Source organism: Ochotona curzoniae, unplaced genomic scaffold, assembly GCF_017591425.1.
Source record: "Ochotona curzoniae isolate NIBS_2020 unplaced genomic scaffold, NIBS_Ocur_1.0 contig_2692, whole genome shotgun sequence".
Taxonomy (NCBI): Eukaryota; Metazoa; Chordata; class Mammalia; order Lagomorpha; family Ochotonidae; genus Ochotona; species Ochotona curzoniae.
In genome coordinates, this window is record NW_024465556.1 from 15,938,005 (window position 1) to 15,964,947 (window position 26,943).

Consider the following 26,943-nt stretch of genomic DNA (forward strand, 5'->3'; position numbering starts at 1 on the left):
GAAGCACTCGCGGAGGAGGTGCGGACGGCGCGCTCGCCTGCCGGCCGTGCAACTTCGGGACCCCTGTGCGGGAGCCCGCGGGGGAGCGCTGCGAGGAAGCCCCGCCGGAGCCTGGCTGCGGAGAGGGCGCCGGGCACCCACCGCGCGCCCCGCGCCAAGCAGCCCTCGGCGCGGCGTGGCTGCCGCTGCAGCCCCCACGGAGGGCACGGGCTGGCGCGGCCGGGCGCCGGGGAGGACGGCGAGGAAGAGGCGGCGGCGGCGGAGACGGCGGCGGCGAGGCTGGGGCCAGGGAGAGCGCCCCGCTGGAGAGGAGCCCGAGCCGGCCGGTGGGAACATGTGGGCCCGGAGCGGGGCGCGGGGCGCGCTGCTGCTGGCGCTGCTGCTGTGCTGGGACCCGCGGCTGAGCCGAGCAGGTACGGAGCGACTGGAGTTGGGGGGCGGCGGCGAGGGGACCCGTGCACCCGGTTCTGCGCTCAGCCTGAAGTTGGGGTGGTTACGAGCCGAGTCAGTGCGCGCAGGGAGAGTGATGAGGGCTCTGCCCCACCAAAGTGGGGGAATGCCTGAGGGTGCCGGACAGCGTTTGTGGGGGTGGACATAGAGGAAGACAGAACCTTCCAGCATCTGCCTAGAAGTGTTAGCTTTTTTTTTTTTTCCACCCCCAAAGGAGTGTCCGAGCCGGGGGTCCTCCAGAGAATCCGCCTCCAGGGGATTCCTGGCTCTCGGTGCTGCGGGAGTGGGCGCCCGACTGTGTGCTCGCTGGCAACTTCCTAGTCCCAATCCCGACTCGTCTGGACTGCTCCATCTGAGCCACTCGGACCGGGATCCACAGATCGGAGGGAGGGAATGAGAGAGCATGGAGCAGGAAGCGGCGCGGATTCTCGGTCTGCCCGCAGGGTTGATGGATTTTGGGTAACGAAAGGGGCAGGCAGGACTGCTGAGTCCTTCACCCACAGCGGACAGGACCCACCCGCGCATCCGGAAGGAATTTTTTTTCCTGTGAATACTTGGGGCAGTTTCTGGTTTGGACTCAGCAGGATGCCTTTGGGGTGCTGCGAATCCTAAAATACAGCGCCCGCCCCGCCCCTCCCGCCTTGGAGTGTGCATGTGTGTCGGTCTCGCTGGAGCTGGTGGTGCTGACTGAGCCACACCTTCTCGGGTAGCCTGCCGGCGCCCACCACCTCACCTAACCAAGCAGGTGGGCTGGTCAGGTCCACCTGGTGCCTGGGCTGTTGGAGCCGGTCGCGATGGCATCCTCTGGGGTGCGGCTGAGGAGAATGGGGCTGGGACAATTGGAGCCGAAAGTGGCAGAGGTGACGCAGCCCCCTCCCCTCCCCGCTGTGCTGTTGACACTCGCCTGTGCACCTCCTCATAACCGGAGCTGGCTTCCTGAGGAGCGGGTGGCGCGGATCGGTGATTCCCACAGTCCAGAATATTGGCTTGGCTGTAGCACCCCCTCCCAGCTTCTTTTTCCTTCCAAGCCCTGTGCTGTAAAGTTACAACACTCAATCATTTGATCCAAGTTAATTATGATCTGGTCAGACTCTGGTATTTCAAGCCTTGTTTTGAAGTTGCAAGGTAATGACGGGGAGAGGAAGGCTCGCTGCTGAATGGGCAAGGCTGTTTGCGAGGGTGCAGTTAGAGGTGGGAGGTGCCGGGCTGGGGCGGTGGCGGTTTCTGGGTCGAGGGTGTTGGGGGAAGGTGATTGGCATCTGGAAATGGCACAGGGATAGGCATGTGGCCTGGGGATCTTTGTACGAGTGTGGATCAGGAACAAATACTGAGGTTGCTGGGTGTGGGGGCCACCCCGGGAAGAGAAAGACAAGGCTGGCTGGCCCAGAGCTTTCTGGGTGGGTGGGCTCTGCCAGCAAGGCGAGGCTGGTGGAGCTGAAGGGGGAGCTGCTTTGCCTGTTTCACAGAGCTTTTCAGCTCCGTCCTTCCCCGTAAGAAACCCCAGGCCCACGGGGCTTTGATGGATTTGGGCACGAATGGTGCCCAGCCAGAAATGGCCTCTAATACCGGGCTTTGGTTTCTCAGCAGAGAGCAGAAGCGGTGCTGGGAACCATGCTCATTACTTAGCACAGTGGGAACTGCCTGCCCACCAGCCTGGCCGGGGCCAACTGGTGGGCTCGCCCTGCAACTTCCCCTTAGCCCGGGCTCCGTTAGAAACCTGCTTTCCCTCCCACACGGCCAGACCTCTAATGCCACAGGCACAGGGCTTTTTTTTTTTTGCAAAAGTCTTTGGATTTTTTTTTTACAGTGACTGCCTTGTAAGTCCCATTTCACTGATGAGGAAAACCAAGGCCAGTGTGTTGACTTTCCCCAAGTCTTACCTTAACTTGATCCTAGACTTGTGTGTGGGGCTCCTGTCCAATAGTTGGACTGATTCAAGCTCAGCATAGGAATTAGAAAGGCCCGGCCCCTAAGGACATATCCGCAAGTAACTGGCGGAGTGGCCAGAGAGGCCCCAGCTTCCCAGCCTGTTCCTGCCTGTCCTGGCCTCTGGCTGAGATGGCTGGAGAGGAGCTGAGGTGTCAGGAGTGGTGCTCCGGACATCTGGGCGTAGGGTGCCTGTGTGGGGACAGGATGCTGGCCGTCCTTGCCAGCTCCCACACTACTGTAAGCACACTTCTTAGACAAAAGGAAAATCAAGTGTTTCAATGGGTTTTCTCATTAAAGTGAAAATGCCACTGCTGGGGCCCCAAATTCTCCAATAATCTCCCTTCCCAATCTTCCCCTCCCCCACCTGGGAATCCTGGAAGACAAAGGAGTCCCCCTTTCCTATCCATTCATTGAACTGTTGGTGCTTTTGAATCTGGACCCAGCTTGCCCTGCCCTGGCTCACCTGGGGACACACAGGTAGAGTCAAAATGTGAATTCTGGCCTCATATTCAGTGCTCCTGGATCTTTTTTTTTTTTTTAATTGCAAAGTCAGATATACAGTGAAGAGGAGAGACAGAGAGGAAGATCTTCCATCTGATGATTCATTCCCCAAGTGGCCGCAATGGCCGGTATTACGCCAATCCGAAGCCAGGATCCAGGAATTTCCTCTAGGTCTCCCACAGGAGTGCAGGATGCTAAGCTTTTGGACCGTCCTTAACTGCTTTCCCAGGCCGCAAGCAGGGAGCTGGATGGGAAGCAGGGCTGTGGGGATTAGAATCAGAGCCTTTATGGGATCCAGGCACATGCAACGTGAAGACTAGCTGCTAGGCCACCATGCCGGACCCATTTCTGGCTCTTTTAATTAGTTATATATTGGGAACTGAGAGTGACAGGTGGGAAAGCGGGACAGACAGAAACATCCTCTATCTGCTGGTTTACTCCCCAAATGACTATGTGGCCAGGACTGGTCCTTGCTGAAGCCAAGATCCCAGAACTCCATCCTCTTTCTCATGTGAGTAGCAGGGCTTCGGGCACTTGGGCCATCACCTGCTGCCTTCCCAGGCCACATTAGCAGGAAATTGGATTGGAAGCGGAGGAGCCAGGACTCCTACCGGCTCTCCCACCTGGGATAGCTGTGTCGCAGGTAGAGGCCTGGTTTCTGTCTACCTGAACTGGAGACCAGTATGAATTTCGAGCACCACCTGTGCAGGTTCCCAAAGCTAGGATGAGTCTACTTAGACTAGGGCCTGGAGCAAGACAGGGGCGTGAATTGGGAGCTTGGATGGCCGGAGAGCTGGAACTGGGCATGACCAAAGGCCAGGAGAGAGACAGACAGCCAGGCCAGTGTTGGACGGTAACTGTGTCTCTGAACCTGCAGCCTTGCTCTTCTTGCTAACAGTGCTGAGCTGGGGAAGGTAAACTCCCTGGGCTCATGGGGCTAAATGCTAGCTTTGTAGAGCTCCGCACCCATTTGAATAACTGGGAGCCAAATTTACTTTTTTTGTTTTCTTTTGATGCTTTGAGAGCCCATGACTTCCCTTTGTGGATGAATTACTGCTGGACCCAGAGTACTGTGAATCTGCTCCTAGCCAACAGGCCTGGTGTAAGGGCTCCCTCCCACCACCTCTGTTGCCAGAGCCCTGGAGTTTTTCTGAGGGTTGTGGACTGCCCTTGACCCTGAATGTGGCTGAAGGACCAGGCCTGGAAGCATCTCCATGGCTGCTGGCTATGCAACTGGTCCTTTGCAAATCAGAGCTGATTAGGGGCACAGAAGGGTTGCAGCTTGGAACTGGGGGAGGCCTGTGGGAAAGGGCATAGGGGCTGGGTCAGAGGCTGGGCCTGGTGTCTCTGCAGGTAGTCCCAGAGGTAAACTGGAGAAAGCCAAGCCAGGCCAGAGCTGGTTTTCTTCTATCCTCCTCTTCCTCCTCTCAGTTTCCTAAACAGCTTCCACAATTGGAGTCATTAAAACTGTGAAGACAAAATGAAACCAAACAAGTGCGCTCTGTGCTTTCTCAAAAAAGAAATGTAAGATACCAGGACTAGAATAAGATGAGGAGAGGGCAGTTTCCAGGGGAGCAGGCAGTGGTGCTCCCCACTCATTTGTTGGCTCTTGAAGTTGGGACACTACCTTCTGTCCCCCAACATGGGAATATATCTCCCTACCCAGTGCTTATGGGTGAGCCTGAGCCAGGTTGAGTTCCAACCCAGGGCTTTGCGGGGGAAAAGTCTGGCATCCCAGAGCTGGCCATGGGAGTTGACTGCACTGGGTTGGGACCCAGGGTGCACTTTTTGGGGGGAGGGGAAGGAAAAGCAGCCAGTACACCCCTGCCAGACTAGACTAATGCACAGGTCTACATGCCACCGTCTCTGCTTTGAGTCTCCAGCAATGCTAATGTCAACGCAGACAGGCGTGGAAGTACAGGATAAATCAACCCCACCCCTTCAGTTTCCTATTCCTTCTTTCCCTAGGCCCTGGGCTGCTTTCCCTTCCCACAAAGTGGCTTGATTAGCACCTCCAGTGCACTTTGTGGGGCACCTGCACCTGGCGTCAGCGTGTACTGCTCACCCTGCTGCCCCCACTGTCCTGGGCTCCCCTGTTCCCCTGCCACCTCTTTCCCCAGTCGAGCTAAATCTGTCTGCCTGCCAGTCCCCAGGAGCCCTCACACTACCAACTAGTGAGAGAGAGAGAGCACAGCTCTTTCCTCCTCACTTCTCAGAACTGGCTTCCCCCCAGCGCCCAGCGCTCGTGTCTGGGAGAAGGCAGACTTGTGGGTGAGAGAGTATGTATGGGAGGTGAGAGTGTGTGTTAAGAGCCAGGCAGAGGAGGGAGGGAGGGCAGGTGGGTGCAGAGCTGATGGGTGTGCACATTGTATAGGGCTGGGCCTTTTCTATAGGCCTGTGAACTGTGTACAGCTATGTGTGTGTGTGGGGGGGGTGCGTGTAGAGTCAGGGTGTGGTTATGGTGTGTGTGTGTGTGTGTAGAACTAGGTGTGTGTGGTGTGGGGAGTGAGTCACTGCCAGGCACAGGAACCTCTGTCCACTCCAGTCTGTTAGGAAGACCCCTGGGATGGTGAGACCTCACTTGGCCCTGCCCCACCCCCCCGGACCTGGGGGCTATGTGCAAGCGTTGACCTGGGTCCCACCAGCTGCTCTGGCAGCTCCTCTGTCACAAGGGGGTGGATGGATGCAGCTGAAGGGCACCTGCCTTATAGGGGGAAGTTGGCATCAGTGGGCCTAGAAGCAGCCCCGCAGCTAGGAGGACCGCTGTTGCTGAAACAGTGGGTAGAGGGCACACCCTGGGCAGCCATGGCTGGGCTGGGCTTCACAACTAACTGAAGGAGGGTGCCTGGGCTGATGCACACATTCTCACCATCTTCCCCACTTTCCTGCTCTAGGTCTCCTTATACGCAGGTGGAGGGATCGTTTTGACTGTAGGGCAAGCTGTCCAGCAGGGGACATCACAACCTTTCCAGGATGTGTGTTACCTTATGGTTGAGGAACTCAACCCTGTAAGAACTTCTGTTAGGGAGTAGAGGCGAATGGGTTGGGATTGTGCCCCAGGTCTGAGCCAGGGTGGTCCCAGCCCAGCCTCCTAGGTGATCACTGCTGACAGGCTGTGTCCCCTCTAGAAATCTTAGAAGACAGCGGGAAGCTCACACACATGTAGGTGCTATCTTCAGGGATGAGTACTGGCTGGGAACCTCGGGGCTTCCTGGAGGGATGACAGGAATAAAACTGAATTTTCTAAGAATGTTTCCTGGGCAGGAGGTGATAGGGGCCAATTGGCCCCTGCCTCACTCTCATGGGATTTGACCCTGTGGTGTCTGTTCCATCCACTTTGGAGTGTTTGCTAGCCCCTCCCAGCTTAGACTGGACAGGTGTGCCCTGGCTGTCTGCTGTTTTGGCTTCCTCTCTGACTCTCTGGGCTGGGGTGGGGGCAGACCTGAAACAACAGGGTTTCTTCATTGGTCTCTCTCTGTGGCTCTTGAAAATGGGCCTAGGAGGGATCCTGCCACAGTGTGTGGGAGTGTGTGCCTGCATTTCTCTGCCCTTTGCCATGCCCAGGCAGAGAAGGACAAGTGGACTCACGGGCTGGCTCCTCCCCTGAGCAGTGGGTTAGAGGGCAGGCTCATTTGCCATCACTATCTGTGAGCCCCAGTCCTTCTATACACCCCACCTTGCAGGAGCTCCTCCCTGGAAGGCTGGAAGGCACAGCCAACTAAAGTTTTGGGGAGGTGACGTAGCTTCCAGCATCGACACCTGATGACTTGGTGGCCTCAGGTTAACTGTGCCTCGGTTCCCTCATCTGTAAGTTGAGGTTGCCAGTCCTCTCTTTATAGGATTGCTTTGAGGATCCTGCGAGCTGAGGTATGATAAAGTCCTTAGAACAACACCTGTATGCAGTGAGCACTTAGGGACTGTCCACCCCAGCTAGTACAGGGGTGAGGCCTGCCCTGCCCCAGGGCAGCAGAGAGGGCAGAGCCTGGAGTGGAAGGCGAGGAGGAGCCTCAGCAACTTCTGGCCAGGGAGTTGGCACTGATTCTTGTCCTGACTCTGCCATATGACCTGGAGCAGGTGCCAATCTCTGGATCCCTGTTGCTTGGTCTCAGTTTGGGGCAAGGGAGAGATGGAGGCTGATCCTTACGGACCGTGAGGTTTGATCTGTCTGTCAGAGAGGGCCACAGCAGCCAGCAAAATGCAGTGGTGTCTGAGGCCCAGAGCTCTGTTTATGGAGGCCCCTCCAGAAAGTCAATATATTGACTGGAAAGCCCTTATGTGTACCCCGCAGCCCTTGGGCTCTCTCTTGCCGAAGCCATAAATCACCCACCGGAACCTTGCTCCCGGCTTCTTGCTCCATAAGCATCTCCTGTCTCAGAGACCAAGAACCCCAGAGACCAGGCAGAACCCAGGAGGCAAGGGAGGAGGCACTTGCCCCACCAAGGCTCAAGGGGGCTCTTAAGACCACCAAGACCTGCCTTCCCACCCTCCACACACCCCATGCCATCCACTGTTCCATTCCTCTGGGTTCACAGGAGCTGGCTTCAAGGGCGGGGAAAAGGATCCTGTCCCCACAGCAGGAATGAGAACACTAGCCTAGCCCTAAAACTTGTTTGAAACATACATTTTTCCCCATATTCTTGAAATGCACTGCTTCACCTCCCTAAATGCCTGTAGCAGCCAGGGCCAGGCCAAGCAGACACAAGGAGCCAGGGACTCTGTGTGTGGGTGACATGGAGCCATCATCGCTGCCTCCAGGCACCTAACAGGAGCTGCATCAGAAGCTGAGTAGTCAGGACCAGCACTCTGATATGGGATGTGGGTGGCGCACATGGCAGCTGAACCTGCTGTACCACAGCAGCACACCCTCCCCCCCTCGGCCCAGCATCCCCAGAACTTGTTGCCTGTGATGCATGGCGCTGAGCTCAGGTGTTGGGCTGACTTTTGTGGAGAGGATGGCTTTGTGTCAAGTCTTAAAGCCTGCACAAGTGGCAGGCCTACGATTCTGGGATGAAAGGGGGATGTGGTTGGGGTAGCACCACAGCACCTGTTTAAGGATGAGCCGAGATACTTGTGCCAGGCAGTTTGCTGGGAGGTTTAAAGGCTGTGCAGACAACCTGAGTGAGTTCCAACCCCAACTATTCCACATATAGTGCTACATCCTACCCTTTCTGAATTGCAGTTTGTTTGTAAGAGAGAAGTAGTTATACTGCCCTTCTCGTTAGATGTCATGCATAAAGTTCCTTGCACATTCTGGAGTGTTCAGGAACATTCACTGGTGACATTGTCTTTGTCAGTGTCTGTGGTGTTTAGAGGTGGTCAGGGTCAGCTTCCTGGAGGAGAAGATGGAATTTGAGTGACCTTTGAAGGAGAAGGAGAGAGAGAGTGCCTGTGGGGACCGTGAGTGAGAAGGTGTAAGGTAGGAGCATGCGGTACACCCACACCAGGAATGGTTCCTGAGTACAGCCCCTAAGTGGTAACCTATCACCTGGTGAGACAGAACTTCTGGAACCGGGGTCTCATAGTACAGTGGAGAGAGAGCCTGTGGTTTTAGAGTGAAAAGGGTTTGAATCTTGTGGACTACCTAGGTCAGATGGCTCAGCCTCCCATTGTGAGAGCAACATGACAGCAAGGCTGCATGTGTGTGCTGTGAGCCAGCACACACTCAGTTCCCACACTCATCCTGTTCCACCTTGCCCCATCTGGCTGACCCTAGGCCAGGGCCAGACCCTGCCCCCGCCCTCAGTCTCTCTCCTGCCTTTGCATCTCTGGGCAGGAGAACAGAGACCAGAACTTCCTGGTTGGTTGGCCAGAGAGCCAGGGAAGGAGCAGACAGAACCAAGAGGCTGTGTCTCCTGGTGCCCACCTACACTGCCTGCCCTGGCCTAGGAGGCGTTCCCGAAGGCAAGGAGGAGCACCTGCTGCAGTCACCCTGGAACCCCAGGCCCTCTGAGGCCCCAGCAGTGTCTGGAGGCACTGCCGGCATCAGGAGACAGAGCGGAAGGCAAGCAGCTCTGTAATGCGATCAGAGGCGCCTGCCTGCCAGCCTGGGTCCTGGGCACCCATGCACAAGGCAGCGAGCACTTCCAAGAAGTGCAGTCAGAAATTCCAGGCAAGTTGTTCCGGCCCCCTCCCCCGCCTCACCTTTGGTCATTCTGAGACTTAAGGGAACCTTGTGGGATGGGATCTATGTAGCAGGATGTGGGGGCAGCTTGCATCCTTTCCCTTTCCTTGGAAGTCTCCAGCCAGAGCCCCCCAGGAACCAGGAGGCAGGGTCTATTGGGGATGGATTGAGCAGCTGTGACACCTGGGAACTGGTGGGCTGGGTCTGATTATGCCCAGCCATGTGTCCCTGGTTCCCAACATAGACCCCAGCGCAAGGGGAAACACAGAGGGTGTCTGTGGAGTGGATAGATGAAGTCACTAGGACTGGGTCCCTTCTGGGCGTGGGTCCTTCTGGCCCACAGGTGCCCCCCCCCCCGCCATTTTTCTGCTTCTCTGCTTCACTTGTTCCTGCTCTGTGTCTCTGAGCACTTTCCATGTACCAGGTATGGTGAAAGTCGGGACCAAGTCCAAGATGGTGGGAGACCCCAGGTTTGAAAGAATTTACTTTGTAAATGCAGTGATTTCACTCAGCAGGTTTTGCAGTGGAGAAATCAGACTGGTAGGCCCTGGCCAGGCTGGTGCGTCTTGTGCTTATCTTCAAGGCGCCTTTTGCAAGACCCAGTTCACAGGGTCAGGTGTCTTCCAGATACCTGATTCTGAGTTATAAGCCTGAGTCCATTGACTGGCTGGTGGTTTCAGAGAATGCTCCTTGTGGATGCTGGCTCAGAGGCCTGGGAGCAGATGTGAGGTTTGGAGGGTATACCCGAAGGCCTATGCCCAGGGTCTCATGCCAGGCAGCTGCGACCAATTTGTTGGTAGGAGTTGGGCTTGGTGCAGGGAACTACTCTGGCAGCAGGATATGGCTCTTCTGTGGTGCCACATCCAGTGCTGATATCCAGGGTGCATTCTTGGGTCTGGAATTCCTGCTTAACATCCCTGACTGGTTGTTGGGGAGACTGATTGAAATGGACGTGATCAGTGCAGGCTAGTTTCCTTACTAACTGGACAAGACAAACCCAGAGATCACTGGGCATCCCTCTTCTGTCTTTCTGATACACCCCTCTGAAAAATTGTATGTGTGTATTTATTTTTACTTTATTTGAAAGACAAAGAGACAGACAAATGGAGAGAGAGCTTCCAACCACTGGTTCACTTCCCAAATGCCTGCAATAATCAGGACTAAGCCAGGCCAAAGTCAGGAGACTAGAATTCAATTCAAGTCTCCCACATGGGTGGTAGGGTCCTACGGGTTTAAGCCTTCACCTGCTGACTCCCAGGGTGCTCATGAGCAGGAAGTTGGAGCCAGGACTCAAACCCTGGTGCTGAGATAAGGGATGCAAATCTCCTAAGTGCTATCATAATGTTTATGTCCAATGCCTATTGTATGCTCCGAACATTCCTCCTGTTTTTAAGAAAAAGATTAATTTATTTTTACTTGAAAAAAGTTACAGAGAGAGATAGAGTGAGCTTCCATTTGCTGGTTCATTCCCCAAATAGCCCCAGTGGCCAGAACTGAGCTGGTCTGAAGCTGGGGGTCAGGAACCTCTTCTGGGTCTCCCACATGGGTGCAGGGACTCGAGGACTTGAGCCATCCTCTGCCACTTTCCCTGTCCATCAGCAGAAAACTAGATCAGCAGTGGAACAGCCAGAACTAGAACTGGCACTCATATAGTATGCTGGTGCCACCATGCCAATCCGCACGCAATAGTCTTTTTAATATGGAAATATTAGATGTAAGATGTGATGGGGCTGTAGCAAGGAGTTCTGAGATTTCTTCCAACCGTCACAATCCATGACTAAGATTGGAAATGGACTTCGTAACCACGTCAGAGATTGGCAAGGGGAGAGTGCATATTGTTATGTGTGCTTGGAAAGGACATCAAACTAGGAATCTGGAAACCTCTGTTCCAAGGCTCTCTCGGTGTGACAGGCAAATTACCCACTCTCTTGGAGCCTCAGTTTTCCCATTGGCAAAAGGAACAGAAGACATGCAATGCCAGGCAAGACCAAACGTGGAGACATCCACAGAGGTGCTTTGAAAACAATCTCCAAACCCCTAGGGCTGCTGATCCAAAGTGAGAGGAGGCAGAGAAGGGCCTGTGTAGTGTCTGTGGAGAACTGCTGCCTGGGGGCATTCAGGGGCCAACATGTTCTGGCTTTCACTGTGGCCCAACTGGCCGTGACTGTTGAGCTTGGGCCTTCTCTGTGCCCCCATATCCAGCTGGGTGCCCTGTCAGGGGAAGTTAGTGTCAGCGCCAGTTTGGATGGTGCCGGAGCCAGTGCACCATCTGCTATGCCCACCAGTACTTACATAATCCCTCGGCCGCCTGCTTGTTCTTCGAAAACGGGCCAGGCAGGACCAGCAGGGGCTGGAGAAGGGGAGTTTGCTCCTCTCCTCGCCTAGACATCCTCTGTGTTGCTCACACACTGCCTAGATCCGGAAACGTAAACTCTTAAGCAAAGAGAGGCTGAGGCTGAAGGGACTGTTCACTCCCTAGCCACGCAGATTCTGAGAGATCCCACAGACTGCTGGCCACCACTCAAGCTTCTGGGAAGTCAGGCCAGAGCCCCCCAACCCCGCTTATTCCTGCAGAAGATGGTCCCCTTCCAGCTTCTTACCAGATAGCAAGCATGTTAATGACTCAATGATAACACTGCCAGCATGTTGTTAGGGTCCTGGGTTGTAATGGCCAGGCTGCAACATCTAGGAAATACTAAAGCTGCTTCCTGTGCCTCTCTCTTAAGGGCTGAATCAGAGAATTCTCCAAGAGGATCAAAAAAGTGCTCAATAATGGTACTGTGATCATTGGTATCCGATTCTGCTCTCTTTAATAATATATCCTAGCTAAATCTGATGTATGTTAGAAGTGCTAGGTTGATGCAAAATTAATCTATGAATATTGATGACATTCTAAAGGAATACCATATGCCATTTCTCATGAATCTAAGGAAATAAAATCATTTGGTTGTCTCCAGAGGTGCTAAAAACATTCAGATGTCATTCTGTACCCATTGATATAACCATGTGAGATGATAACTATTAAAGGTTACTTTCTAATATTTTACACATACACATATACATGTGCACACACACACATGCATGCACGCACAAGGGAACTTTAAAAAATTCAGGGAGCATGCATTTTCCATGACATTATTCAAGACCCTTTTGGGTCCCCTAGTCCTAAAGCCAGCCAATAGGAAATCTTAGTCAAAGGGAAAACATCGAAAGTAATCCTATTAAGGTTGGTAATAGACATCCACCATCCCTGTGTTCAGCGCAATGCTAGAGATAGCCACCAATGGGATTAAGCAAGAGAAATCAATTAGCATTAGAAAGGGTAAAACTACCCCTTCCTGATATAGAGTGCATTATAAGTCCTCTATCATTTAAACATTGTGGTATTGGCATATAAACTGGCAAAGAGGATAGAAACTCCAGGATTGACTGGGCCTGAAGATAAATGAAAGTGTAATTTACAGCACAGGGGCTATCTCAGACCCCTGAGGTGAAGACAGATGTTTTAATCACTAACTTGAACACCTGGGTAGATTTCTGAAAAAAGTAAACTTTGAGTCATCTCTTACACAGTGCAGAGAAATGAGCTCCAAACTTAAGGAGTGATCCCAGCACTAAGTGAAAACAAGAATGAGGCCATCTGTGACCCTGGGAAAATCACTCCTAGCTTTGATTCAAACTCCAGAGGTAATAAAATCCAACATTGATCATTATTATTAGATAAAATTTACATTTTTTTTGACCAAAAAGATGACAAAACACTCTAAGCAGTATTTGACAACTGGGAGAATTTTTTAGCACCTATTAAAAAGAGCTAATATCTCTGGGAGAGGCAGACCTCTTCAATGTAGGGGAATGAGGATCCAAAGCAAGTAGATCAGGCAAACTAAGACATGAACAAAGGGATTCACAAAATAAGAGAGCAAGGACCTGATCCAGCCACCTGTTATCAGAAAAATGCAAACTGCAGCAACCCTGAGACACAATTTACCCCCTTATCACACTGGGACACCTTAGAACGTTGGCCAGCAGCAGGCATTTGGCCTGGCATTTAATAAGATGCACAGGTTGGGACACACATGCCCTGATGCACCTGTCCTAGCCCAGCTTCTGACCCCAGCTTCCTGCTAATGCAGGACCCTGGAACTCAGCAGGAGTTGCCTTGAGTACTTGGACCCCTGCCACCCACATTGGAAGCCTAGATTGAGTTCCTGACTCCTGGCTTTGCCAGTAGTGATCCAGCAGTTGGAAGCTCAATCAATTTTCTCTCTCCCTCACTCCCTCCTTCTCTCTCCCCTCCTTTTCTGTGTGTGTCCACACACGCATGTGCCTCTCAGATTAAGAGACAAGAAGAAAATTAAAGCAAATCAGCACAACCCTCACACACACACACACACACACACACACACACACACACACACACACACACACACACTCATGGAGGCTTGGGAGTTCCAACACTGTATGTTATTACAGGCACTTTACAGACATTTGTCCCAAACAAAACAACTTATGTACTCACTTTTCATTTCAATAATCCTGCTTCAAGAATCTTACCTGCTTCAACAGAAAACACACAGGTGCGAGGCATTCACAGCGTTGGAAATAGCATTAGTGCTCTAGGAAAGGCCTGGAGTAGACAACGATACACTCACACAGGACCCACTATGCAGCAATGAATAAGGATGCTGCCACTCTCCATGAACTAACATGGCAGAGTCCCAGGACATGTTGACAAGCTAGGGTAGCACAGCATAGTTTATACCTACTGGGTGCAGGTTTTCAGGAAAGGGAAGGAGCTTGGCAGAAGGTGAAGCTAGGCCCAATCTCTACTCATTCTATATAAACAGCCTCTTGAATGTATTATGCTTCCTCCTGAGAGGCCCCTTGCCTTTGCTGTGTATAAATCCAGGCAGGGAGCCCAGTGTAGGGGACAGGTCCCCTGCACTGCCCCCAAAAGTGCTATCTCTCCCTTGGCTTGGATGTAGCCCCTGGCTCCACACAGGCCTGAGGGTCTTTCTCCAGCTCCTCTTCTGTGAGATGGGGGATATGAAACCCCGTACCACTGATTGGCAGACAGGAAGTAGGACCAGCCTCATGTGTGTGCAAAGGGATTTGCACAGAGTAGCTGATAATATATCCTTTATGGCTGGGGGCGAGAGGCTGTCCCTTGGATACACACGTGTGTGCACTGATACACCTCCATTCTGTGTATTGATGCAGACGATGCTGAGGGGGTGTTGAATTTTGTCACTTTGACATAGGAGGGTCCTGTCTGCATCCACTACACGTATGTGCCAGGTGTCTTGTGGACTGTCTGAGGCCTTGGCTTTCCTTCTGATGAAGCCTGACTACACAGGGGCCCCAACGGGCCTGTTCTATGCCTTGCGGGCCACTCAGCTTGCATCATTTTCTTTGATCCTTGGAATGAAGCTGGAAGGAAGGCCCTAGCAGAAGTACACAATGGGAGGCCGGCACCATGACTCAATTGACTAAATCCTCTACTTGCGAGCACCCACGTCCCACATGGGTGCCAGATCCTGTGCGTCCTGCTCCCTGCTTGTGGCCTGGGAAAGCAGTGGAGGATGGCCCAAAGCCTTGTAATTCTGCATTCATGTGGGAGAACTGGAAGAAGCTCCAGGGTTCAGATTGACTCAGCTCTGGTCACTGTGGCCATTTGAGTAGTGAGTCAGTGGACAGAAGATCTTTCTCTCTGTCTGTAAAATCTACCTTTCCAGTAAATACTATATATATGGTGTATGTATATATGTGTGTGTATGTAAACTTTTTAAAGAGACACACAGCAGGGCTGGAGTCGGGAAAGGGACCTCTCCCTGTCTTCCCAGGTTTTAATGTCAGTGTCTCCTTTAGGTTTCACACTGGGTTTTGGACTCTAGAGTCAGTGCTCTTCTTGGAAGTTCACCCTGTGTCTACTCCCAGGGTAGGTTTCAGGTCTCATCCCCCATGTGCTTTCCTGGATATCCTAGGAAGTGCTGGGGCTGGGGGTTGGGGAACAAGATTGGAGAGTAATTCAGTATGAAGTACTCAGGTGGTGAGAGCTTGCTAGCTACAGGCTTCTGCACAAATGTAATTATGATTTGTGCTGGGCTTTGCCCGCAGGCTCCCTGGTCCCAGCCAGCATCTGGTGTAAGAGGGCAAGGGACTGAGCCAAACCCGAGTGCCTCCACAGAGTGGGCAGGTCTTGGCCAGGCCAGTGGAAGGACCTAGAGCTAAGAAGGCCAGGATCCCAGCCTGAGGATTCTGCCTGCCTGTGGATAGGTCATTTCTTATACCCTTGGCATGACCCCTGCCCTATCCCCAGCTTAGGGAGCTTGCAGAGGGAGGCTGGGGTTATGTGAGAGTCTAGACTTTCCAGGGAGAGTCCATATCTGACCACTGCATCAGAGTTCTCACCCAAGCCCCAGGAGCTCTGATCCCTGCTGGGAGCCAATGCCCCCAGGCTAGGGCACTCTTACTTCTCTCTAGGACTCCAGCTGGGTAGTGACAGTGTTTATGGGGCAATGGTGCCGGGCTTCTCATGAAGCACAGCCTGACAGCCCCACTAGAAGGGCACTTGAGTGCCTGGTGCCAGCCTAAGGCAAGAGGGGCATGGCCTGTGCTTCCACCTGTAGCTTTCTTGGGTGAGACCCATGGCTGCAGGCACAGCAGCACTTGGTGCAAAAATACCTTCACTTTGACTCTGAGCTGCTCAGTAACCCTGTGTGTTGTTAAGCTGTTACTCCTCTGCAGATCCAGGCAGACACTGGATGAGGCAGCTTGCCTAAGTTACCCTGACTTGCGCTGTTGCTGTCTGACTTTGCACCTTTACCTGTTGCTTTCTGAGACTGCCTTGGGCAGGTGGCTAAGAATAAGATGATTCCAGACTATTCTTGATTGCCCTCTGTTAGATGGTGACCACTACCTGCCCGCCCACTGGTGGAATAATATCAGCAAATTATGCATAGTTGTAACAGAAGCTTTATTGGAAAATCCGCTCCTGTGCCCCCTTCGCTCAGAGCGGAAGGAAGATGGAGGCAAAAAGGGGCCCAGGAGCAGATTTTCCATCACCCTCTAAGGACATCATTTATTCCTCGTATTAGCCACAGGAAACTCAGCAGAGATCTAGAGGAGCCTGGGACTTTAACTGTGATTAGAGTAGGGCAGCCACCTGTTCTGGGTTCAGAAACTCAGCTCTTCCCTGTGGCTCAGCCAGGGATCTGAGGATCCAAGCAGGCCAGTCTCCACCGCTCTGGGCTACACCCTAGGGCAAGCCTTGGTCAACTTCAAGGTCAGTGTAAGTAGTCTATCCACTAGGTGATGCCCCCTTGGCCCAGGGGTGCTCTCCTGGGCAGGGCCTTTCCAAGGATGGGAGCACTTTCTCTGCCCTCCCACCATCAGATCTTTTACCTTGGTGTGTGGTCCCCGAGTCCACCCCCCAGCATATCCTACTCTCCCTGGGATGCTCAAAGGGGTGGCCAGCTGGCCCAGCCTTCCCCAAAAGGAAAATTCCAGATCCTACCAAATTCCAAATTCCAGGGCCTTATCTGGCACCATCCTGTCTGGCCTTTGATGGGCTTCCTGGGGTGGCAGGAAGGACCTCCCACCTCAGAGAATATTGTGGGAGGGGGAGACAGTAGGGGGTCTTCCACTTTCCCCCAGCCTGGGTGTGCTGTAGGCTGGAGCCCACCGGCTGCTTTTAGGGAGAGCCAGAGGCTTTGGGGTTGGGGGTGGGGTGAAGAATCTCAAAAGCTGTCTGCCACAGTTCCAGGGTGGAGCCAGTGTGTCCTTTAACCCTTTCTGAGCTGGATGCCTCATAAGACTCAGTTGCCTTGGTTGTCCCGCTGTGTCCCCTAGGGTTGGACTTTGAGAACTGTAACCTTTCTGAAATCTGAAATCCCCTTATCCCCATAGTCTGGGGAACTTCCTGAGGGCAGAGGGCAGTTGTGATAGCAAGCATTTCCTGTCTAGCCAGGAGCCCTGTAAACACCCTGTAAACTCAAACTCAGGGTTGTGGGGGAGGCGGTGGAGGGAGGCTGCTGGAGCTGGTGGGGGTGTGACTGCAGCTGGCAGAGTCCTCCATCTCCTCAGCAGCAAAGGTCCTTGTGTGGCGCCTGTCTGTCCCCCACGGGTCCCCTTCTTACAGGGCCTCCCTCTGGCTCCCTGCTTCTTCCCTTCCACCTAGCGCTGTCATTAGCTGCAGTTACTACCTCTGCGTATACTTAGGGTTGGCTGATTTGGTACCCTGCTCTACGAAGGCCCCTGTGTCATTCTGTACTGTACCCCCAATGCCCAGCACAGAGTGGGCCCTTCCCAAACAGGCGCTGGATGACTGAATCCTGAATCACTCTTAGAGGTTTTTGTTTTTCAAATTGCAGGCCTGGCCTTTACCCTCCACGATCTGGCTTAGGAAGTCTGTGCCAGGCTTGGGCATATGGATTTTGACAGGATGCCCCAGGCAGTTCCGACACACACCTCATGCTAGAAACTCATCCGTGCTCCTCAATCTTACTGAACCATAGGGCAACCTGGCACCCCGATGCCACCCCAAGCTTCTGGCTTAATCAGCTACAGGATGTGGTCGGGATTTTGGGGGAGGGGAAACGGCGTCCTTCCAGGCTCCCCCTTCTGGGGGTCCTCTTCTGCAGCTACAATAGAGGACCCCAGGATTAGGTATCCCCAAGGACTCACTGCCCCTGGAGTTCTGTTGTTTTCAGAGAGCACTACAGGGTTAAGCCATTCTGTAGTTCACAGAGCAGAAGGAATTCTCAGAGGTCAACCCTCCCCCACCACTCTGCACCCCTTGCCAGGCCTTCCTGCACAGTAAAGTGAAGGCTGGCCTGTGTGAGCCTGGTGCGGGAGGCATAAGCATGGCCTCTCTGACTTCCCAGGAAGTGCTCCTGGGCACCTCCTTTTCCTGGCAGGGTAGCGTAGCTGTATTGGAACCTGCCTCCTCCTCCTCCTCTGGCAGTGCATGGTTTTAAATAAGATCTTCATTTACCAGAAGTTCACACCGCAACGCGTGTGTTATATGAGAAGCAGCAGCCTCACGTTCGTTCGTGGGGGAAATGCTGCTCGCTGACGAGACACTGGCAGAGAGAAGGAGAAGGAATGGTGCAGGGGGCTGCGTGAGGATGGGAGGAGCTCGCGGAATCCAAGCTGGCAGCTGGGCCCCAGCCCTGGCAGTGCCATGCACCTCTTGGCGCAGCATGTGGCTGGTGGGGGAGGTGCTGCTGATCTGCACTGCTGACCTCAGGCTGCTGGGCGGCATGTGTGATGTCACCCCAAGCCCATGACCCCGCCCTGCCACCCCTAGCGGGGCTGATGACAAAGGGGCTACTGCTCATGTACTAGTTGCCGCCTGCTTGGCCTCAGACACTGTGGTAAGGAAAGGGATTAGGCGGCCAGGCATAGACATCAGTGCCCCTTGCTGTCCCATATGGCTCCTTCCCAACCCAGCCCATGTAGCGTAGAATTAAAGAAAGCAAATCCCAATTATACAGGACCACATGGTTTCTGGAATGGATCTGAGGTTCTCCCACCCATGTGGGGTGAAGAGTGAGGATACCTATGCAGAAGAGGAAACTGACGCCTAGGGCATTTGAACCTCACGCATAAAACTGCAGCTTTGTGTCAGGATTTTTGTTCACTCTGCACCTGGTACAGGTGCACTGTGCCCCCCTGATGGGGATTGGTGGTCTGGTTACTGTTATGTCTCTGGATGTGGTCCTGTGTGTTTTTAACTCTCATGGTATTTGCTCTGATCCCTGAGGTAAGGGATCAAAGGTCAGTGTGCCCTGTGACCTTGAACTAGGTAGTACTTACTTGGGACCTCAATCTCCCCAAAGGTAAACCAAAAGTTGACAGGTAGTTTTGTATTGTAGGAGGGCAGGACCCTCTATCTAGCTCTGTCATTGTAAGTTGCCAAACTTGAACTGGCACTGAGGAGATGGGGAAAGAGTTCCATGACAGCCTTGTCTCGGGGTCTGTGGCACACGGTTGATGCACTTGTAATAAATATTGAAAAGACAGATGCTAAGCCGCATCCCCAACCTCTAAATAAATAAAAAGGTGCCTAGAATAACAGACCAGAAGATGATGGAGTCTCCGGGCAGCTCTCACCTTTGCCTATCCCCATGGTCAAGCCTGTTGGTCCCTCTTCCCCTTCCCAACTGACCCCACAACCCTCAGGGAGTCTGCAGTCTCTCCTCTAGCCCCTACTGCAGCCTGGCTGCAGTTCACAGCTCTGCAGCCTGTGTATCCCTCCCCCACCCCCTGGGTGGCCCCAGCTGCCCTTTGTCAGGTGACAGTCAGAGTCTCCCTTCTTTGTCAGGACCCTGGCTGACATCTCCTCCACCCCAGGAGATGAAGGAGCTCTGTGGAGGCCTGTCCACTCCAGGGCAGGAAGTTAGGTTCAGGGTCCGTGCTCCAGGGCTGGCTGGTGCACTGAGGTGACTTTTCTCTCATTTCGTTTCTCAATGGCAGAGACCAAGTGTTAGATCAAGTGCAAAGCCACAGAAAAGACAAGTCCCTCATTTCACAGATGAGGAAACTGAGGCCCAGGGCAGGGTGGACAATGGGGGTGGGTGGGTGCGGGGAGGACATTTACCCAGGGTCACCCAGACAGAAATCATCACAGCTTGGACTTGAACCCAGTTCTAGGGCCTATGCCTTTGGCCCTCAGCTGACACTGCCCTCAAAGTTTGCTTGCTTTCCTTTTTTTTTTTTTAAAGATTTATTTATTTATTGGAAAGTCAGATATACAGAGAGGAGGAGAGATAGAGAGGAAGATCTTCCATCCGATGATTCACTCCCCAAGTGAGCGCAATGGTTGATGCTATGCCGATCCGAAGCCAGGATCCAGGAACTTCTTCTAGGTATCCCACACGGGTGCAGGGTCCCAAAGCTTTGGGCTGTCTTCGACTGTTTTCCCAGGCCACAAGCAGGGAGCTGGATGGGAAGTGGACCTGCTGGGATTAGAACCGGTGCCCATATGGGATCCCGGGCGCGTTCAAGGTGAGGACTTTAGCTGCTAGGCCACGCCACCGGGCCCTCCTTGTTTTTTTTTTTTTTTTAAGAGTCATTTTGATAGGCAGGGCATCAGAAAGAGATTAATGAAAAGATCTTTCATCCTCTAGTTTACTCCCCAAGTGGCTACAGCAACTAAGGCTGGGCCAGGCTGGGCCAGGCTGGGCCAGGGGCCTGGAACTTCATCTGGGTCTCCCTACACGGGAGACCAAGCACTTGGGTCATCTTCACCTGACTTCCCAGGTGCATTAGCAGAGAGCTGGATGGGAAGTAGAGTAGCCAAGACTGGAACCTGCCCTTCAGTAATGGGCATTTTAGCCCTCTGTGCCCTGACACCAGCCTGTTCTTTAGGGGCTTCTGTTAGACCTCTCATGGCCATCCTGGGATTCAGTCTAGACCCAGAGAAGTCCAGGCCAATGTTGAGTCTTGTGGTTAATGGGCAGGCCCTAGGGAGAGGGGCCCAGCCACTGTTGCAGGGGTGGGGAAGGGTTCTGCCAAGAGTGTTGGGAAACCAGTGCCAAGAAGCTAAGCCCTTCTATGGCCTTCCCTCTGCGCTCCCAGGCTGGGTGAGAACCAGCAAGGAAGGCTTCAGCCTCATTGGAGCACACTCTTCCTTTGCTTGGAACTTCCTAGATGGTCTCTCTGGGAGAGAATCTAGCCCCCTTCTGGAGGGGAGAGCATTGGAGGTGGGGAGCAGCCAGCCAGAGCCCTTGCTGGGGTCCTGTGGCTGTGGCTATGATTTGGTACAACCCGCAGGGGGCTGCTGGGTCTAGATGCTCCTGGGAATCTTGGCTTCTCCTCCTTAGGGCTTGTCCCCTCTGAGCACAGGGGCAGACCAGTCCAGAGAGCCCAGTGGAAGGGGATTGCACTTCCCAGCAGGCAGATTCCCACAGGTCTCATGGCTCCTGGAGCAGGCCGCCCCACCCCCTTCCCGCCTGGCTGTGGAGACAGGGCCTCAGCTGCAGGACTCCCTGCCCTGCTGCCTGTGACATTCCGCCCCAGAAGATAAGGATCCTGTCTGGCGCCTGAGTGCTTTTTTTCCTCCTTCTCTCCCGAATCTGTTCCCTGATTATCTGCAGACAGCGCTTCATCAGGGGGCCCCTGGTCAGGAGGGGGTTTAACTTGGAGACCTGTAACCACCCCACCAGGTTCCCTTCACCCACCCAGGGGGCTTGAGGACCTTGGGCTAAGCCCCCTACCCTGCTGAGAGAACTCAGGACAGATTTCTTCATCAGGGGCAGTGATGGGGATGGCAGGGGTCCCTGAACAGGAGTGGGCTCTGGCCTGGGGTACAGAGGGTGGGGTCACTTCCGTGGTCAGCATTCATTCCTCAGCCATGGGCCTGGATGATGCCCAGAGGGGATGTGGTAGAGGCCGCAGCCAGCCAGACGGCCACATCCTGTGGGAGAAGCTAGCCCTCCCCAGGCCAGTTGGGGCTGAGGACACTTGGGGACGGGGTGGGGGTGCTCTTGGGCCTGGTCTCAGAGGATGACTGGGGTTGCTGTGCTGCCGCCTGGCTTCAGCCTGCGAGGGAGGGGCAGCTGCCTGCCAGCCAGACTTGGGAGCAGGCTTGAGAGCAAGCTCACAGTGTGCAGGCTGCTGAAGCCTCAGAGCCTGGGGTATGCTCAGGCAGTGTTTATTCAAGGAGAGCACTTTGGAATGGGAAGGGACTAAGCCCATCTCACCTGGTACATCAGGAGTCTGCACGCTGGGCCCTGCTGCACCGAGTGTTCAGGTCCACACTGTGCCACTAACTTGCTGTGAGACTTAGGGCGGGGCCCTTTCCGTATCTGGGCCTCACACTATTCATTTATAAACGGAAGCACCTGGGCCCACAATCACCACCCTTGTTAGCCTTTCCAAATTTCCCAGGGATGGTGGGAAGACTTAAAAGAGATGTTAGAGCCTTGAAGTTGGTTAGAGTAGAGGATGCTCCGTAAACATGAGGCCATCCAGCCATTAGAAGCTTGGGCCAGGGCCCTGAGACTGGGCAGAGCTATTGCAGGAGCCTGGGCAGGCTCGGGGAGTGTTTGCTTGTGCAGCCTTTAGAAGGCCCCTGCACCTTCCCTGCCCCCACCTCCACTGCCTTTTTTTCCCCACTCCCCCTAAAACCCCTAGGTGGGGGGCAGGGAAGCCAGGCCTGATCATTTTTTTATGACTTCCTGGCCCTGGAGAGAAGCCAAAGGCTGAGGATGGAGGTGGTGTGGGCTGGATCCTCCTGCCTGCCTGCTTGCTCAGACCAGGCCACAGCAGCAGCCTCTCAGCTCGTAAATATGAAGTCTTGTGGGGAGGGGCTGGCAGGTAAGTTGTCAGCAATGCGTCTACTTAGAAAGTTGCAAGGAGCTGGGCTTGGGGCTCTCCCCACCAGTCCTGAGCAGTAGTGGCTTCCTCTTCTGCAGGTGCAGGGCTTCTCTGCCCCATCTCCCAGCACAAACACCTCCTGCCTCCCTCCCCAGCTCCCGTCCTTGACCATGCCTTGATTTCCCCTCTTTGCTAAGGAAGTCTGCTTTGCCACTCTGAATGAGACCCAAAAAATCTGGGGGCAGGTAACTGCTCCTTGGAGCAGTGAACTCTGTTGTTTGTAACTCCTCCTTTCTGCCTGCCTGGTTGCAGGAGAACCCAAACCCTAAGCCTCAGAAGCTCATAAATTCTGCTGGGGATGAGTGAAGAAACAGGTATAGACAGAGCTTGCATTTCCTCTGGCTTGAAGGACAGATGAAGTCTCCAAGTTTGGGACTGCAGAAGGCTTTCTGGAGGAGGCAATTCCACGGGACCAAGTGCCAGAGGAGTCAGAGATTTGAAGGGAAGGCAAGAAGTTGGGGTGGAGAGGCCCAGGATCCCACCCCCATGGTGAAGGGTGTGAGAACTAGGGAGCTGTGAACTGAGGTCACCAGGGAACCAAGTACAGCATCTCTAAGGACTCCTCAGACACAGCCTGGGTTCAGATCCCAGCCTCCACACTTCTTAGCCATGGGGATAGGGAGCCACTAAGGTGGTCCCCTGAGCCTCGTCTTAGCCACATGTGGAATTAACAGTTAGGATGTCAGAGTTGGGTGCCATGGATGTGAAACCCCATCTCAGGTGACTTCTTCCCACAGCCTCAGTTATACATCTGTAAAATGGGTTGAGTAGTGAGGGTTCAGTCATGAACACAGAGCTGATGCTCAGTGTACCCTGAGTTCCTGTAACTGCAAGTGATGTTCAGTCTGTGGGCATTGCTGGCTCAGTGCCTGGAGCACAGTGGGACTGCAACCAAGCGTGTGCAGCCTCCATGTGCCCAGGACAGGCCCCCTGTATGGAAGTGAAGATGATCATTACCAGGACTTCTTAAGCCCTATTCTTTCTGTATTCTTCAGAAACATTCACTTGACCAGAGGCATGTAGAAACACTATGAGGATAGCTCAGTCCTTTTGTTTGTGGTGAGCTGCATGGGGTGATGCCTCAGTGGGGGAGTAGTGGAAAACTGAGCTGGGAAAGAGCCTCCATCTGAGGGTCCCACTCATCCAGCCCCAGGCTGGTGTAAGGGTTTGGTGCTTAGCAGGACTGTTCCAGCCAGACTAGCTCTGCATTCCTAGGTCTGATCAGCAGTGCCGGAGCAGAGGGGGCAGTGGGGAGTGAAAGAGCTGACCCTAAAAGGTTCCTCCCTGGGTGGCCCCAAAGCCCAGATTCCACAGATCAGTTTCATGAGGTGCCCCCTGTTGCCTCCATAAGAGCAGACACACATTGGGCTCCTGGAGAAGCAAGCAGACATGCAGGTAGATGCATGGAGATGGGAGAGGCCAGGCTTGGGGACTTTAGGTAGGTGCAGGGTGTGTGGTAGGCTAGGTGGCACCCCTGCTGAACCCTCCAGCTCCTCCCTGCAGAAGGAGCTGCAGAGGTTGGTTTTAAGCTTTACTTCTCAAGTGCCAGTCGCTGCCTCTCTCCCACGTTGGGTGGTTTGGCTGCTCTGCTATGAGAGTCGCTTCGACTTTGCAGGCCTTGGTCAGCTGTCAGTACTGAGCCCAAGTCTGCACCGTCTGGCTGCTGCCTGCTGGCCCCAGGCCAGTCCCTTAGCATCAAGGGCACATTGATGCCGCTTCTCACGTCACCTCCTGAGCTTGAATTTCCCCTTCCCTCAGTAATGGGGTCCCTGAGCTCCTAGGCCGGAAGGAAGGCTGTAAGGGGGCGGCCATTGGAGTCAATGTTGGTATCCTAGGCTCCAGCCAAGGCCACGGGCCCAGCAAGGCTGGGAAGATGCCGTCTCAACTACAGACTCCCTTCTCCCAAGGGGCCCATGCAGTTGCTTCCTGCTAGGGTCACAGCTCAGCAGAGGAGAGCATCAATGACTTCCTCCCTTCCACACTCCGAGTGACCCCACTTCTCCTTCACCGCTCAGCCTGGTTTCTGAGAGGTCGATGGGAAAGGCAGCAGCGTCTATGATATTCCTAGCCATCTCTGTTTGTCAGTTCGGCCTGGGAACACCAGGGGTTTGAAAGACCCTGAGAAATCAGCAGTTCTTAGTGCCAGTCCCTAGGGAGCAAGATGACGACTTTGGTGGGGATTCCTGCCTGGAGGTCAAGTTTGGGATAGTCTTCGAAGTCTGTCTTAAATGAGTCATCTGGGATTGCTTTAGTTTGGTTTTGGTTTTCATGCTGAGAGCCCATCCTCATGGTCATAGCCTGTTGTGTGCTGGGAGCTGTCCTGAGGGCTCACTCCTTACTGACTGCATCAGTCCTCAGAGCTTCCTAGGGCAGGGCCTGGATCCCCAGCTCACAGATGAGGAAACCAAGACTCTGGAAGGCCGGCTGGGGTTTCATATCCTGGTTCCTAACCTCTCACGTCCGCTGTGCCTTGAGACTTAGCTATGATTTCCTATGGCTGATCGGAGAAGCTTAGTGGGTCCCCACTCTCACAGAGACTGCAGGATCCCTGCTCAGGCCTGGCCTCCCTCAGGCACCCAAAGTCTGGGCAGTCCTGCCCTGTCAAGTCAGAGAATGAACTTACCTTGTGGAACCTGGTGACCATCCCCACCCAAGGTCAAAACCATCCCCAGCGGCTCTGTCTGTGCAGAGATTGAGCCTGAGACCACAACAGGCACTTAGTGCCAGGGCCAAGGCTAGGCCTTGGGGCTGACCTTGTCATTCCCTCCTCCCAGAGCATAGCACCAGCAGCCCCTTCTCCCTGTGTTTCCAAGCAGGGGAAGAACTAAGCTTATTAGGCATACCCCACTTTTTTTCTTAGAGAATGGAGTAGACTTGAACTATAGCTGTCATAACTGGCACCAAGATAGAGGGCCCGGCTTTTTGGCTTGGCACCTCACCAGGAGATCTCTATCACTAAATCACAGGCTGTCAGAGCTGGAGGGAGCCTCCCATTAGCCTTGCCCAAGTTGCAGCCCAAAGCCGCTAAGTACTGCCCAAGGACAACGCATTGTGATGGTGCTCCTGGTATATGACAAGGGGGTGAAGGCCAGGTTCATACAAACAATATACCTCTGACAAGGGGGACAACAGCCTGACCCACTGCCCTGTGACCCTGGGCAGCATCTGCCATGGAACTGCAGCTTGGTCAGGTTGTACAGCTCCCCCAAAGCCCCTGAGGGGGGAGGTGAGAACTGCCCAAGAGCACTGGCTAATAGTGAAACGCTCACCAGCTGCTTGGCACTGCAAGGTCCAGTTTGCCCATTTGCTGTGCTAAGGTTTGAGGCCTTTCTTCCAGGGCCAAGCCCAGATCCCTGGGAAGGACTGATGAGGGTCACAGGAGGGGAGAGTGGTGTTCAGCTGCTAGGTTTCAAACCCTGTTGACTACATGCTATACCGTGCTGAGAGCCTCACACACATGAACTCAACCTGCTGACGTAGCCCCATCTTTGTACAGATGTGGAAGCCGAGGTCCCAGGAACCTAACATAACAGGCAGGAAGTAAGACTCATGATGAGGTGCCATGACGCCCTGAGCTAGAGGAGGGCCTACTGAGGAAATGGAAACACTGGTGTGTGTGTGGCGGGGTGGTGACCAATCAATTACAAGGCACCATGTGAAGGACCTTACGTGTGTGTTACTTAGCCCTTGGAGTTGAATGTTTGTTCAGGTCACATAGCTAGTATGCAGCAGCACCAGAATCTCTGCACCCTTTGTACAAGTCCACGTTGCTGTTAACTACTGCCGTGCTGTTCTGCAGGGCCCACTACTGGGCAAGGCATCTTTGGAGACATGGAACTGCATGGTACAAGATCCTGGTCCCCCCAGGTCTCCATATCACCTTTTCCCTAGACAGTCAATAAATCTCTTTCTCCTCTGTCCCAGCCATGCTAGAGCAGCAGCCAGATGTGTTCCTGCAGCCTGGGCCAGCACCTGCTGAGGCATTGTCCCCTAGCTGAGGTTTGACTCTCCTCTCCTAAAACACCTGTCACCTGGCACATCATCTCACACCACAGTGGGCTTGCAGTGAATAGCTGAGGAGTGTTCTCTGGGGTTCTGTCTCCCATAAACCAGGCAGGAGAGACACATCCCATTATATAGAGGGGCCAGTTTTCCTGGGGGCACTGTGGGATGGTCCTTGCACTCTTGCCGCCTTCTGGAGTGGTTGTTACAGGACAGTCACAGAGCAGATGGAAGGGAAACACACAGCTTACATACTCAGAGAGGTCGCTTATAAATAGAACAGCATCTAGGAGGAGAAGCCGGAGGAGGGCAAGCGGACGCTGAGGGCACGGATGTCCGCTTCCAAGAACGTGAGCAGGGGTCCTGCCAGCGCTCAGGATTGCCTTGGTGTGTGGTGTGCGTGCGTGTGTGTGTGTCTGCTCCCAACCCTGCTGCCGGGCGTGGGTGTGGGCCTGATGCTGCAGCAGTGTGTGACTGCGGGTGACCACGGCACGCAGACGCTTCGGCTCCCTCCCCAACCCACTTCTCAATTCTCCGGCAGCCAGATGTCTCCC

At 53.9% G+C, this 26,943-nt stretch overlaps 1 protein-coding gene across 1 annotated transcript in view; it reads left to right on the forward strand.

Annotated features, from left to right (window-relative positions):
* The first annotated feature begins 334 nt into the window (after positions 1–334).
* UNC5B (unc-5 netrin receptor B) overlaps positions 335–26,943 on the forward strand; it is a 66,855-nt gene continuing 40,246 nt past the window's right edge. Inside the window, exon 1 of the mRNA XM_040976086.1 lies at positions 335–413. Coding sequence (XP_040832020.1) covers positions 335–413 — 79 coding nt within the window. The remainder of the gene's footprint in view (positions 414–26,943) is intronic.